The 13,940-nt window shown below is 40.1% G+C and overlaps 1 protein-coding gene across 3 annotated transcripts in view; it reads left to right on the plus strand.

Annotated features, from left to right (window-relative positions):
- NUP54 (nucleoporin 54) overlaps positions 1 to 13,940 on the plus strand; it is a 285,045-nt gene that overhangs the window by 185,629 nt on the left and 85,476 nt on the right. For all 3 annotated transcript variants that reach the window (XM_029598453.1, XM_029598462.1, XM_029598444.1), the window contains exon 8: positions 753 to 807. In XM_029598453.1, coding sequence (XP_029454313.1) covers positions 753 to 807 — 55 coding nt within the window. The remainder of the gene's footprint in view (positions 1 to 752; positions 808 to 13,940) is intronic.

The raw sequence follows: 13,940 nt of genomic DNA on the forward strand, positions 1-13,940 counted from the left end.
TCCAACTAAATTCTAGCCGGATACAATTTGGCCAGATAAGTCAGGGTGTTCTGGGGGTGTAACTGGGAGGAGCTGAGTTAGCTGGATAAGTTATTCGGCTAAGTCCGATATTCAGGCTTAACCAGATAACTTATCTGGGTAACTCTGGTCAGCCCGTACACTTAACCTAAAGTTTGCTGAATAATTATTCAGATAACTTTAAGGTACCTGGATATATTCAGAGGTGCAGCCACACTGCTGAATATATAACTAAATTAGCCAGATAATTTATCCAGCAAACTAGATGAGCTGCACAACGGCTAAATATGGACTTCGTTAGCTATAAATTTCATCATTTTGTTCTTCATATTGCATTATCTTTGTACAATAACTGCTTCTGTTACTTGACCTGGGTGTTGGATGTAGTGTTGGTCTTGAACAAAGCCTAGACAAAGATGACAAGGCCTACAAGTGGAAGTGGTGAAGGCCAGCACTTAAATAGATTCTGAGCATAGTTGGAACTGATAGGGAAGGCAGTGGCAGGAAAAGATTTGAAAGATTAGGTAAAAAACATAGCAGTAGGGTGCTGCTGTTGGCAATTTATATTCTTATCTGCCAAAGTGAAAAGATCGCAACTTGGCAGACTGGATGGGCCAATTTGGTCTTTATTGTTGTCGTTGTTAAAGTATAGCTTCTCAGTTGTAATCCTAAACCAGTAAAATCATAAAGTTATTACCACTGTTTAGTGTTGTGATTCTCTCCTTGCCTTGTAGGTGTTGATCCAATTATCTGGGAACAGGCCAAGGTGGACAACCCTGACCCAGAGAAGTAAGTCTTTTTGTTTCCCCAGAGTACTTTTTTTTTCATTTTAATACTTTTATTAAAGAATAAAAATATGACAAACATTTCTTTCAAAGTTCTTAAAGAAAAGGAAATTATCTGGTAAGTAGTAATTTCTCATTTTAATTGTTACTAGTTTACCAGCCAAGAGATTTGCAAAAGAGCCATATTCTGAGGTCCTGTTTAATCTGGGAAAGCAGGAGAGGTAATTAAATATAGGTTATTTGACTTGTTAGGAATATATATACACAAATATGTCCATGGACCTTTACACCACATACATGAAGAAGGTGCTTCAATTTTTATCCTAATTTGATGAATCCAATTGAATGGCAGCATTTCTGCATATTGACCTTGTATCCAGAAATAACAGTTTCAAAACAAAATATTTAATTGAAATAAGAGGATTTTGAAGTCATTAAAGGATATCCACATTCTGTTACTACCATCTGTTACTACCATTCTGTTACTACCATCTGTTCCTTTAATATCAGGATATTCTCTAACTCTAGCAGCAAGTGATTCCATTGCAATGGCAAACAGGGCAAAAGGGCATAGCCCTTTTTAGTACCTCTACCTAATAGAAAATCCCTGGAAAGTATCATGTTTGCTGTAACCTTTTCCTTTGAGAATGAGTAAAGACTATCAATCTATCTGAGGAAATTAGGCTCAAACACTAATAACTCCATTACTACCTTCAAGTAATGCTATTTGAACATTGGCCACCTTCCCCTATTCACATCAACTCTTGCAGAATATAGCTGCCAGAATCCTAGTAAGAGCCAAATCATCAGACCATATAAACCTATCCTTTTACAGACTACACTGGCTACTGATTGAAATCAGGATTAATAGAAACTCAGCTTCATCTTCAAATGTGTGATCAATCAAGCCCAAGAGTATCTTTCTTGTTTCCTTGCCTTTTACCCCCCTTGCTAGAAACCTCCAATCCTCACAAAAGGCACTTTTTTCATCCCCTCCCTAGTCTATTGCCAAATTGAACTGCTCAAGACTGAGGACTTTCAGCTGCTGTGCCCCCAAGATCTGGAATGAGGTACCCACTGCCTATCCACCTGAAACAAAGCTACCTCGCTTTCTAGAAGAAAATTGTCATGGCTATTCAATCAGGCCTTTTCTTAATTAACTCATTAGGCAGAATAAGTTTCCCTACTTAGGTCTTAAGACCATTATAATGATAATCAGTTTTTAAGTATTACTTCCTTTGAGATATTACTGTCCTTACGTTGTCTGTGATCTACTTTGAGACCATTTCTGGCAAAAAGCAGAATATCAAATTTTAATTATATTTATAGTTCTCACGATATTATCTGAGCTCTGACAGTTTTTAACTATCAAGGATGGAAGATGGGTCAATAAGATCCACACTCTAATACAGGTAGGTAACATTTTTTAAATGGTGTGCCAAGATTTAAATCTGGGGTAGGTAGCTCTGGTCCTCGAGTTCCATAAGCTGGTCAACACGCTGATCCTACAGATTCCTTTTACACAACTCTTGAATATTAATTTTAATTTACATTAATTTAAAATCTTCAAGAATTATATAAAAATATGATTGAAGCAGATGTTTTTTCTCGGGTAAAAACAAAATTATATAAAAAAAGAGAAAAATGTCTGTCTCTCCTCACATCCTCCCCCCTCCTTGCCAATATACCCCCGATTAGGAATACAGATGAGGCCAAGCTACTATAGATCCCTACACAGAAACTATACAATATTTACCAAAATACCTCACCTCAGTCATACATGCAGATCATCACAAAATAAGAGAAAATATCCATATAAAAGTATAAATAGAATAATGCTCACAAAAACTGGAAACTACAAGAAGCCAAACTTCGTATGCAATGCAACAATGGAAAAACAGAAACATTAAGGAAGGATTGTCCAAATTAAATAGATGTAGCAAAAAAATTCAGTAATAGAAAAGGACATCTGAAAACCACTTTTCTCTCTTTTTTGTTCTTATTTAAGGGACCAGTATTAAGTTTAAATTTAAATATTTAGGACCATCATAATACCCAAGCAGTTTCTTTGTTTATTTCAAAGTTTGGCTGCCACTGGGTCACATGTAATCCTGAGTCCACACACAGTCCTTTTTCATGAAAACACTTTTTTGAATATTTTTTTGATAACTGCATATAAAAATATAAAGAAACAATTTTTCCCTAATTTATCACTGCCCATTGCCATGCCTCATAAAATATCAAACAAAAACAACAAAATTAAGAAATATGAAACATAACAGTAAATAAAAGATCATAATAGTAAAACCATACCAATAAAAAGAATAAATATTTCAAAACAGTCGATGAATAGAATAACATCCAATAATTAAAAAATTCATACACAAATTTTTTAAATATTTTCCAAACATCGATAAAATATTTTAAAACAGCAACCACATCAAATAACACCAATAATTAAAATTTCTAAGGATTAAAAAAAATGCTCTCCATATCTGGGCGCTTTTGATTTCTAGTCACCCTGAGATTATCATAAATTAGTTGGAGTGGGGGAGGATGCACAAAAAAGTTATCCTCTCTTTCACATACAAATACATGCGCTCTCTCTCCCCATATGCAATTACACACACACACACACACCTTTTCTCTGTTTCCCACATACAATCACTCACATACACACACTTTTTCTCTTCCACATGCAATCACACTGTGCTCTCTCTCTCTCCCACTTGCAGTCACACAAATGTGCACTCTCTCCCTTTCACATGTCACATACCGTACACTCTCTGACTCTCCCACATGCAATCACACATGCACTCTCTCCTTTCCACATGCAGTCACACATATGTGCTAAATCTCTCCCTTGTGCAGTCATAAGCTTTCTCTTTCACATGCAGTCACACACACATGTTCTCCCACATGCAATCACACATGCACTCTGCTCTTCCACATGCAGTTCCACATACACACGTTCACTCTCTCCCCATATACTTTCTCCTCCCACATGCGCGCACACACACACTCTCATATGCAATCACACACACACTCTCATATGCAATCACACATGTGCTCTCCCTCTCCCACATGCAATCATACACACTCTCTCTGTCATATGCAATCACACATGCTGGCTGTCTCTCACATGAAATTACACACATGCATGCTCCTTCTCATATGCAGTCATATACACATGTTCCCTCTCTCCCACATGCAATCACTCAATCTCACACACAACACATACATGCAGACACCCACACACAGGTTTACATATACATTCTGGGCCTGGGCCTTGGCAGCCTATCTTCGGCTGCTGTGGGATAGGCTCAGTGACAGCCACTAAGTGTTCTCTGATGGTCTTCTGCCACCACTGCAGGATGGACTCTTTGGCAGCCTGCCAGATTATGAGGTAAGCAGCAGCAGGAGTTGCATTACAAAACATAATCTCCTGCTGCTGTGGAAATTGGCTCCATGTCATCTGCTGCTGCAAGACTGGCCCCATGACAGCCAGAGATGACATTCATTTAAACGCGACTCCTGCTGTCGGCATGGGAGATGTATCCCAGCCCCCAGCAAACTTGCTTAATACAGTGGCAACCAGAATTTTTGCTCTGCTCTATTCAGTGCTGTATCGCTGCTGCCGTGCCATGCCAATAAAAATGGCATTGTGTGCCACTGATGGCACATGTGCCATAGGTTGCTGACCCCTGCTCTACTGGGTCCTTTCCAGGTTTTGGGATCACTGAGATAGTAGAATTCATCATAGAGTCAATGAGTGACTCTTTAGCAAGCCATTGAAAAGTCACCTGTAGTATCAACAAGGAAGAAAAGGTTTTATAATACATTTGTATGTATTTATTTATATGATTCTTCAGACCCCATGAATGGTCCCTGGACCAAGAGGAAGTGAATTAGATCTTCCTCCTCTGAGGGACTCTTGGAACAGGATGGCCCCTGTTTTCTGCTCCATATACATGACACGTGCCAAATTAGCTTAAGATGCTTTTGCCCTCCATTTTGGGTTTTCTGTATGCATATGCTCCGGTTCTACTAGAGTTTGTTGATGCTCAGGGAGGACAGAGGGACTATGATCCATATAGCATCCCATTGGCCGAGACAGTTTAGGTTTCCACTTCTCTGAGTCATCCATCCGGAAACCCGATCAGGCTGGTGGCTTCCCCTTTTCTCATCATTCAGCATCGGGACAGGTTTCGGTATCTCAATCTCCAGGCCCTCTCGTTCACAGCTTGGATGTTGAGAGGTTGATCCTGCAACCCTTCCACTTCTCAGATGATATGTCTCATGTCCTAGTAGCTTCCAGAAGATCCTATGGACTGACGTAGGTAAGGTTTTCTGTGTGGTGTGAGCAAAAGAACCTATACGATTTCTCTTGCTCAACATAAAAATCTCTTGACTACTTTCTACATGTCTCCAACACTGCTCTCAAGACCAACTCGGTTAGGGTTCATATTAGTACAATTGACACACATCACCACTGTGTAGAAGATAAACCCATTTCTGTACGGCCTATAGTTGTATGTTTCATGCAGAGTCTGCTTCATGTGAAGCTTCCTTTAAGGCCTCCTGCTCTGCCTAGGATCCCAGTGTGATTTTAGTTCAGCTGATGAAAGTTTCTCTCAAGTCACTTCACTCTGTGACCTGAAGTTCCTGACCTGGATGGTTGTGTTTTTGATGGTGGTCACTTGGGCACACAGGTCGGTGAGCTCCAAGCCTTAGTGACATATCCAGTTTACACCAAGATTTTTCATGATAGGGTGGTCTTGTGTAAGTTCCTTCCTAAAGTGGTGTTGGACGTCCATCTTAACCAGTCAATTATCCTTCCAACATTTTTTCCCAGGTCTTATGATCACCATGGTGAACAAGCTCTGTACAGTTTGGACTGCAAGAGAGCCTTAGCCTTCTGTCTGGATGGACAAAAGCCCATCGGCAGTCCACCCAGCTTTTTGTTTCTTTGAATCAGAACAAGCTGAGGATTGCTGTTGCCAAACAGATGCTATCTAGTTAGCTAGCAGACTGTTATGCCCAGGCAGGATTGCATCTTGTAGGTCATATAAAGGCTCATTCTATCTGAGCCATGGCAGCATCAGTGGCCCACTTGTGAGCAGTCCCCATGAAGGAGATCTGCAAAGCTGCAACGTGGAGTTCCATCCACTATTCACATTGTATTACTGTTTGGGTAAGGATGGCTGACGCGACAGTAGGTTTGGCCAGTCTGTCCTTTGGAACTTGTTTTAGTTATAGAACCCAATTCTATTCCCACCTATGCTCTGTTGTTTTTGTTCAGGCGGGCCCTCATAGATATAGATATCCTATAAATACAAAAATGGGCCTGTTGCCAACAAAAAATTTAGTTGTTGGTGACCCTTTTTTGTTGCGGGACCACCTGTAGCTAGGGATTCACCCCATGTGTGAGAACTGTCAAGTTACTTGTCCTTGGAGAAAGTAAAGTAGTTAACCTGTAACAAATGTTCTCTGAGGACAGTCCTCAGGAGATTCACCCACCTCCTTGTGGGGTTGGATCTCCACTTTGTGGGTTTTTTCTTATACTTTTATGTGGATTCGTGGTATAATGCATGCTCAGGCATGCTCAGAGAAGCTGTGGTGGACTCCATTGGATGATATTACCCTTGTGTGAGGACTGACATCCTGCTGTTCTCTGAGAAAACCTGTTACAGGTTAGTAATTCTGCTTTCTGTTTTATTCTCCATTCTTTTCATAATAATTCCTAGCATTTTATTTGATTTCTTGGCTGCTGCAGCAACTAAGCAGAGGATTTCAACATATCTACAATGGCCCCTAGATTCTTCTCCTGAGTGGTAACTCCCAATGTGGAACCTTATATTGTGTAGCTCTAATTTGGGTTGCTCTTCCTAATGTGTATCACTTTTTACAATTGTCCACATTAAATTTCTTCCATTTGGATGCTAGTGTCCCAGTCTTGCATAGTCCTCTTGCAATTTCTCACAATCCTCTTGAATAATTTTGTATCAGCAGCAAATTTGATCACCTCACTTGTTCCAATTTCTAGGTCATTTATATACATAATATACAGTATATTAAAAAAAGCAGTGGCCCCAGTACAGATTCCCTGGGCACTACATTATTTACCTTTCTCCATTGAGAAAATTGTCCATTTAATTCTATTCTGTTTTCTAACCAGTTTTCAATCCACAATACAGCATTCATTGCCTCCTATCGAGTCTCTCATGAGGTACTTTGTCAAATGCTTTCTGAAACTCCAGATACACTATATCAACTGGCTCACCGTTATCCATATGTTTATTCACGCCTTCAAAACATGTAGCAGATTGGTAGGCAAAACTTCCCTTGGCTAAATCCATGTTTGCTTTGTTCCATTAAATTATACCTATCTATATGTTCAGTAATTTTGTTTTTTATAAGAGTTTCAACCATGTTTTCTAGTACTGATGTCAGGCATTATGTTGGCCACCCTTCAATCTTTAAATACTGTAGCTGATTTTAATAATGGAGCCCCATCTCTATGTATTATTAAAAATTAGTATCTTATGTTTATCTTGATTTCTTTAAATAAATACATGTATCAGTTTAAATAGATATCTGCCTTATATCTTCCTCAGTACAGACCAAAGCAAAAAATTAATTTAATCTCTCTTCTATGACCTTGTCCTCCCTTAGTACCCCTTTTACCCCTCAACCATCTAATGGTCCAACTGACTTCCTCGCAGGCTTTTTGCTTCAAATGTACCTGAAAAGGTTTTAATGAGTTTTTGCTTCTACGGCAAACTTCTTTTTGAAATCGTGTCTTTGCCGCCTTCAGTGATTTATATCTAACTTGCCAGTGCTTATATTTCCTTCATTCAGATCCCTTTTCCATTTTGTGAAAGATGTTCTTTTGGCTAGAATAGTCTCTCTCATCTTACATTTTAATCATGCTGGTAGTCGTTTGGCCTTCCTTCCAAATTTTTTAATGATTCAAATCATTTGATCTTGGCTTCCAAGACTATTTTTAAACAACGTCCATACCTGATGTAAACCCTTAACTTTTGCAGTTGCTTCTTTCAGTTCTTTCCTAACCATTTTTCTCATTTTATCATAGTCTCCCTTTTGAAAATTAAATGCTAATGCAGTAAATGTCCTTAGTGTTCTTCCAATTATCAAGTCAAACTTGATCATATTATAATCAGTATTGCCAAGTGGCCCCAGCACCAAATCACGTTTTCCATTAAAGATTAGGTCTAAATTAACTCCCCTTCTTGTTGGTTTTGAATTGGCTACCCCATAAAGAAGTCATTTATTTCATCTAGAATCTCTGATGTGACATTTACCCAGTCAATACTGGAGTAATTGAAATCACTCATTATTATTATGTTGGTAATTTTGTTAGCTTCTATAATGTCTGCTAGCATTTGATCTTCTGTCTGTTCTTTTTGGCAAGGTGGATGGTAGTATACTTCCACTTCTATTCTGTTCCCCTTTTTACATGGAATTTCTATCCAAAAGGATTCTACAATGCATTTTATTCCCTGCAGAACTGTTAATCCTGTTTAACTCTAGCCCTCTTTAACATCTAGTGTCTCCTCTCCACTAACTTGATCCATCCTATCATATAGATATAATTTGTATCCTGGTATCACTGTCCCATTGGTTAGCCTCCTACCAGGTCTCTGAGATGCTAATTATATATGCCTCTTCATTCAGTGCTATACATGCTAACTCCCCCATCTTAGCTTTTAGACTTTTAGCATTTGTATACAGACATTTCAAAGTATTAACAACCTATTTATCAGTTGACAGGGGTAATTTTGAATCTTTCTGGTCTGTTTGCTCTTAAAGGCTTCAGGGCTACTTTAGCATTTATTGCAACCTCTCTATCAGGATCCCCTAACTTCCCTGTTTTGTTTGTATCCATCAAAGATTCATCATTCTAAACCATGTGCTTCTGAGCAACTGTTGGCTTTCCCCCATCATCTAGGTTAAAAGCTGCTTTATCTCATTTTTAAAGCTTAGGGCCAGCAGCCTGGTTCCACTCTGGTTAAATGGAGCCCACCCCATCTGAATTGGCTCCCCCCTTCCCCAAAATGTTCTTAAGAAACCTAGAACCCTTTTGCCTACATCATTGTCTCATCTATGTATTGAGACTGGAGCACAGCCTGCCTCTGGGATCCTGTATGTAGAACAGATAGTATTTCTGAAAATGCAACCCTTGGAGGTTCTGGATTTACATAAGAATATAAGAAATTGCCATGCTGGGTCAGACCAAGGGTCCATCAAGCCCAGCATCCTGTTTCCAACAGAGGTCAAACCAGGCCACAAGAACCTGGCCATTATCCAAACACTAAGAAGATCCCATGCTACTGATGCAATTAATTCTCCAAGATCTATTGATTCAAGGGAAACCTCATGGGCAGATCCGAACCCATGAGAAGAAACAGAGGCGACAGCCTTGATAAGTATTTCATAACAAGAATAAACAAGTGGGTCAGATAAGCAGCTAGGGAGAAGGGATTTTATAAGTAAAAGCCAAAGGAGAAAATAAAAATAAAATATAAATATTAAAGTATGAATAATAAAGAGTAATTCACGGGGCGAATGAGAAGGATAACTACAAATTGGTTATCCTTGAACAGAGCTACCGTACAAAATATACCACCAAACAAAGTTTCCCTTGAATCAATAGATGTTGGAGAATTATTAGTGAAGGGAAAGAGGTTAAGAACATAAGAACATAAGAAAATGCCATACTGGGTCAGACCAAGGGTCCATCAAGCCCAGCATCCTGTTTCCAACAGTGGCCAATCCAGGCCATAAGAACCTGGCAAGTACCCAAAAACTAAGTCTATTCCATGTAACCATTGCTAATGGCAGTGGCTATTCTCTAAGTGAACTTAATAGCAGGTAATGGACTTCTCCTCCAAGAACTTATCCAATCCTTTTTTAAACACAGCTATACTAACTGCACGAACCACATTCTCTGGCAACAAATTCCAGAGTTTAATTGTGCGTTGAGTAAAAAAGAACTTTCTCCGATTAGTTTTAAATGTGCCCCATGCTAACTTCATGGAGTGTCCCCTAGTCCTTCTACTATCCGAAAGAGTAAATAACCGATTCACATCTACCCGTTCTAGACCTCTCATGATTTTAAACACCTCTATCATATCCCCCCTCAGTCGTCTCTTCTCCAAGCTGAAAAGTCCTAACCTCTTTAGTCTTTCCTCATAGGGGAGTTGTTCCATTCCCCTTATCATTTTGGAATATATATAGTTGGTGTATAGTGAATACTGAAGCAATTAATAGCAGTGGCTATTCCCTAAGTAAACTTGATTAATAGCCGTTAATGGACTTCTCCTCCAAGAACTTATCCAAACCTTTTTTGAACCCAGCTACACTAACTGCACTAACCACATCCTCTGGTAACAAATTCCAGAGCTTTATTGTGCGTTGAGTGAAAAAGAATTTTCTCCGATTAGTCTTAAATGTGCTATTTGCTAACTTCATGGAATGCCCCCTAGTCCTTCTATTATTCGAAAGTGTAAATAACCGAGTCACATCTACTCGTTCAAGACTTCTCATGATCTTAAAGACCTCTATCATATCCCCCCTCAGCCGTCTCTTCTCCAAGCTGAACAGCCCTAACCTCTTCAGCCTTTCCTCATAGGGGAGCTGTTCCATCCCTTTTATCATTTTGGTTGCCCTTCTCTATACCTTCTCCATCTCAACTATATCTTTTTTGAGATGTGGCGACCAGAATTGTACACAGTATTCAAGGTGCGGTCTCACCATGGAGCAATATAGAGGCATTATGACATTTTCCGTTTTATTAACCATACCCTTCCTAATAATTCCTAACGTTCTGTTTGCTTTTTTGACTGCTGCAGCACACTGAGCCGACTATTTTAAAGTATTATCCACTATGATGCCTAGATCTTTTTCCTGGGTGGTAGCTCCTAATAAGGAACCTAACATCGTGTAACTACAGCATGGGTTATTTTTCCCTATATGAATTTTCTACCTAAGAGACTAAATTTAGCCTCCAGGCCTTCACTCCTGCACCTTCCTATATCATTGGTTCCCGCAGTACTATAAAGGCTGGCTCAAACATAGCATTCTTTAAAATCTTATATAGGTGGTAAGTAAGGTTCGCCACCTTCACACCAGGCAGGTTTGTTTCCAAGCAATCCACCAGCTACTCAGCTGTATACTTTCCTAATGATTGCCCACTACAACAGTTATCTTAACCCTTTCCTCCTGGTCATGGACCCCTGGAGACACATCCTCGGCACAAGAAGATAAAGCATTGCCTTAAGGGCAGGTCCTATATACAAGATCACTAACTGCCACACAAAGTAATAGTCTCCTGCTAGGTGACCTTGCTCCTCCAAAGCAGCATAAAGACTGCTAGATTGGAGTTGGGCCTGCTCTATTATGTCTCTGAAGGTCTCCTCTATATACTTTTCTGTCTGCCTCAGCTCCTTCAGGTCTTCCACTCTGACTTTCAGTGATCAGACTAGTTCTCTGAGAGCCAGAAACTCTTTGTACTTCATGCGCACATACAACCTTTCTCCAACATATAGATAATCAGATATGTGACAGTTGGTGTAAAATATTGGATATTCCTCATCTCACTGCTAGACTTCAGTCTGTATCTTAATTTGTTGAGTTGATAAAGTCTTAAAGACTGATAAGGAGTAGATCTGTCTCACTTAATGGTTGCTAAATGTGATTAGGGTTTTTAAATGTATTTTAAATGTATTTAAAATCTGTTTTTTAAATTTGATAACTGAGTGATTAATGTTAGTAAATGAGCAGCTGCAGGATTATAATTATTCATTGTTATTTTAAATGGCTAATTGACTTATTTTGAAAACTTTCTTCATAGTGAGTGATAATCTCTTTATAGGAGGAGTAGCCTAGTGGTTAGAGCAGTGGGCTATGAGCCACGAAAGCAAGGATTCAAATCCCACTGCAGCTCCTTATGACCTTGGGCAAGCCACTTCCCCATCCATTCCCTCATACAAATTCAGATTGAGCCTTCTGAGGACAGGGAAATATCTATAGTACCCGAATATAATCTGCTTTGAAGTGGCTGAGTGGGTGAGAATCAAACTGTTAACTTGCTGCCTAGGAACCAGTTCTCTCACTTTCTCAGATGAGACCTTTGCAGTCTCACAGTTCAAACATTGGTAAAGAATATTTTTTGCTACATGAGAGAATCCATGTTTATTTCCCCACAGCACAACAGTTCTAACACTGACAAATAGATACTATCTTTTACCAACTCATAGAATCAGTCTATTTTCCCATTATACAAACAGTTCTAGCAAACAAATAGTCACCTTATAACTAGCATACAATATAAACATCCAGTGATTTAACCCTTCAAGAATTATTATTTTGACTTAAGATTTAAGTGCTCCTTCCCAGTAAGTCCAAACTTACCACTAGCGGATGAAGATTCCGCTGTCAGCACTCCGTGGACACTTCCTTTTATATCTAAACAAGCAATTTGTTGATCTAATGTCTTCTGTACATCATTAGAAAAAGTATTTAGTTGTATTTTAGGTAGGCAAACTTTTAAGGGGAGCAAGATGTTAACATGCCTCAGGAATATAATTTCAAGTAATATTTTGCAAAGTCATCGGAAATTCTACATGAATCCAAAACAACAACCTCTCACTGATAACACTATATGTTCTAAGGAGTGAATTTTCAAAGGAGTTACATGTGTAAAAGTAGCATATATCATAGCAGTTTTCAAAAGCCTATTTATGCACGTAAAACCCTTGAAAATTCAGTGAAATTCCAAAGGAGTTGCGCATGTAAAAGCAGTTCTCCTAGGACAAGCAAGATGGTAGTCCTCACATGTGGGTGACGACATCAGATGGAGCCCAGCATGGAAAACTTTGGTCCTAACCTCTTTAGTCTTTCCTCATAGGGGAGCTGTTCCATCCCCTTTATCATTTTGGTCGCCCTTCTCTGTACCTTCTCCATTGCAACTACTGTATTTTTCGCTCCATAAGACACACTTTTTTCCCCCCAAAAGTGTGTGGGGGGGGGGGGGGAATGTCTGTGCGTCTTATGGAGCAAATATAAAAAAAAAAAATTTACTACAACCCCCCCCCCACCCTCCTGACCCCCTCCAAGACTTGCCAAACGCCCCTAGTGGTCCAGCGGGGGTCCCGGGAGTGATCTCCCCCTCTTGGGCATTCGGCTGCCAGTAATCAAAATGTTGCCGGTGGCTTTTTGCCCTTACTAGGTGACAGGGGCTACCAATGCCATTGGTCAGCCCCTATCACATGGTAGGAGCACTGGATGACCAACATGGTGTTTTCGTTGCCGGCGATAATGTTTCTAACATTCTCACAGGTCAAGCAGGATGGTAGTTCTCACATATGGGTGACATCATCAGGATGGAGCCCAATCACGGAAAACGTTTGTCAAAGTTTCTAGAACTTTCACTGGCACCTACTGGGCATGCCCAGCATAGCACCAACCCTGCATCCAGCAGGGGTCCCCCTTCAGTCTTCTTTTTTCCGTGCAGCAGTAGCCACGCAGGTTAAGGAGCTCTTCAGCTATTCCTGACAGGAATTCTCCTCACGGAACTTCAAGAAAATTTCAAAACTTTTTACCCCACAGGCTATCGATAACTTTATTCCGCGGTCGTAAGGTAATTTTTTTTACCTGCTTGCGGTCGATTCCCGTTGGGTTTTTTCCTCGCGGCCTACCAGCCATCGACCGCACCACGGCTAAATTTTGTCGAGACCATGGCGTCGGGTTTCTGTCGGTACCCCGACTGCACTCGAACAATGTCCATCACTGACCCTCATACGGTCTGTGTGATGTGTTTGGGGTCCGACCATGATGTCCTAACTTGCACCAAATGTGCCCAAATGATACCAAAAGTTCACAAGGCTCGACTGGAGAAGATGGAACTTTTCTTTCGGTCTAAAACCCCGACTCCACCGATAGCTTTGACATCGTCCGACCTGGTGCCATCTACTTCGTGCCAGCACCGTGAAATTGCTGCTGCCCGACCGACTTCAACTCTGCAGTTGTCAACTCCTTCTGTCTCTCTGCGGAAAAAGGACCGGGGAGAACACAGTGAAAAACGTCGACTCCGCCATCGAAAAGCTCAGGCCA

This window comes from Rhinatrema bivittatum, chromosome 1, assembly GCF_901001135.1.
Source record: "Rhinatrema bivittatum chromosome 1, aRhiBiv1.1, whole genome shotgun sequence".
In the NCBI taxonomy this organism is placed as follows: domain Eukaryota; kingdom Metazoa; phylum Chordata; class Amphibia; order Gymnophiona; family Rhinatrematidae; genus Rhinatrema; species Rhinatrema bivittatum.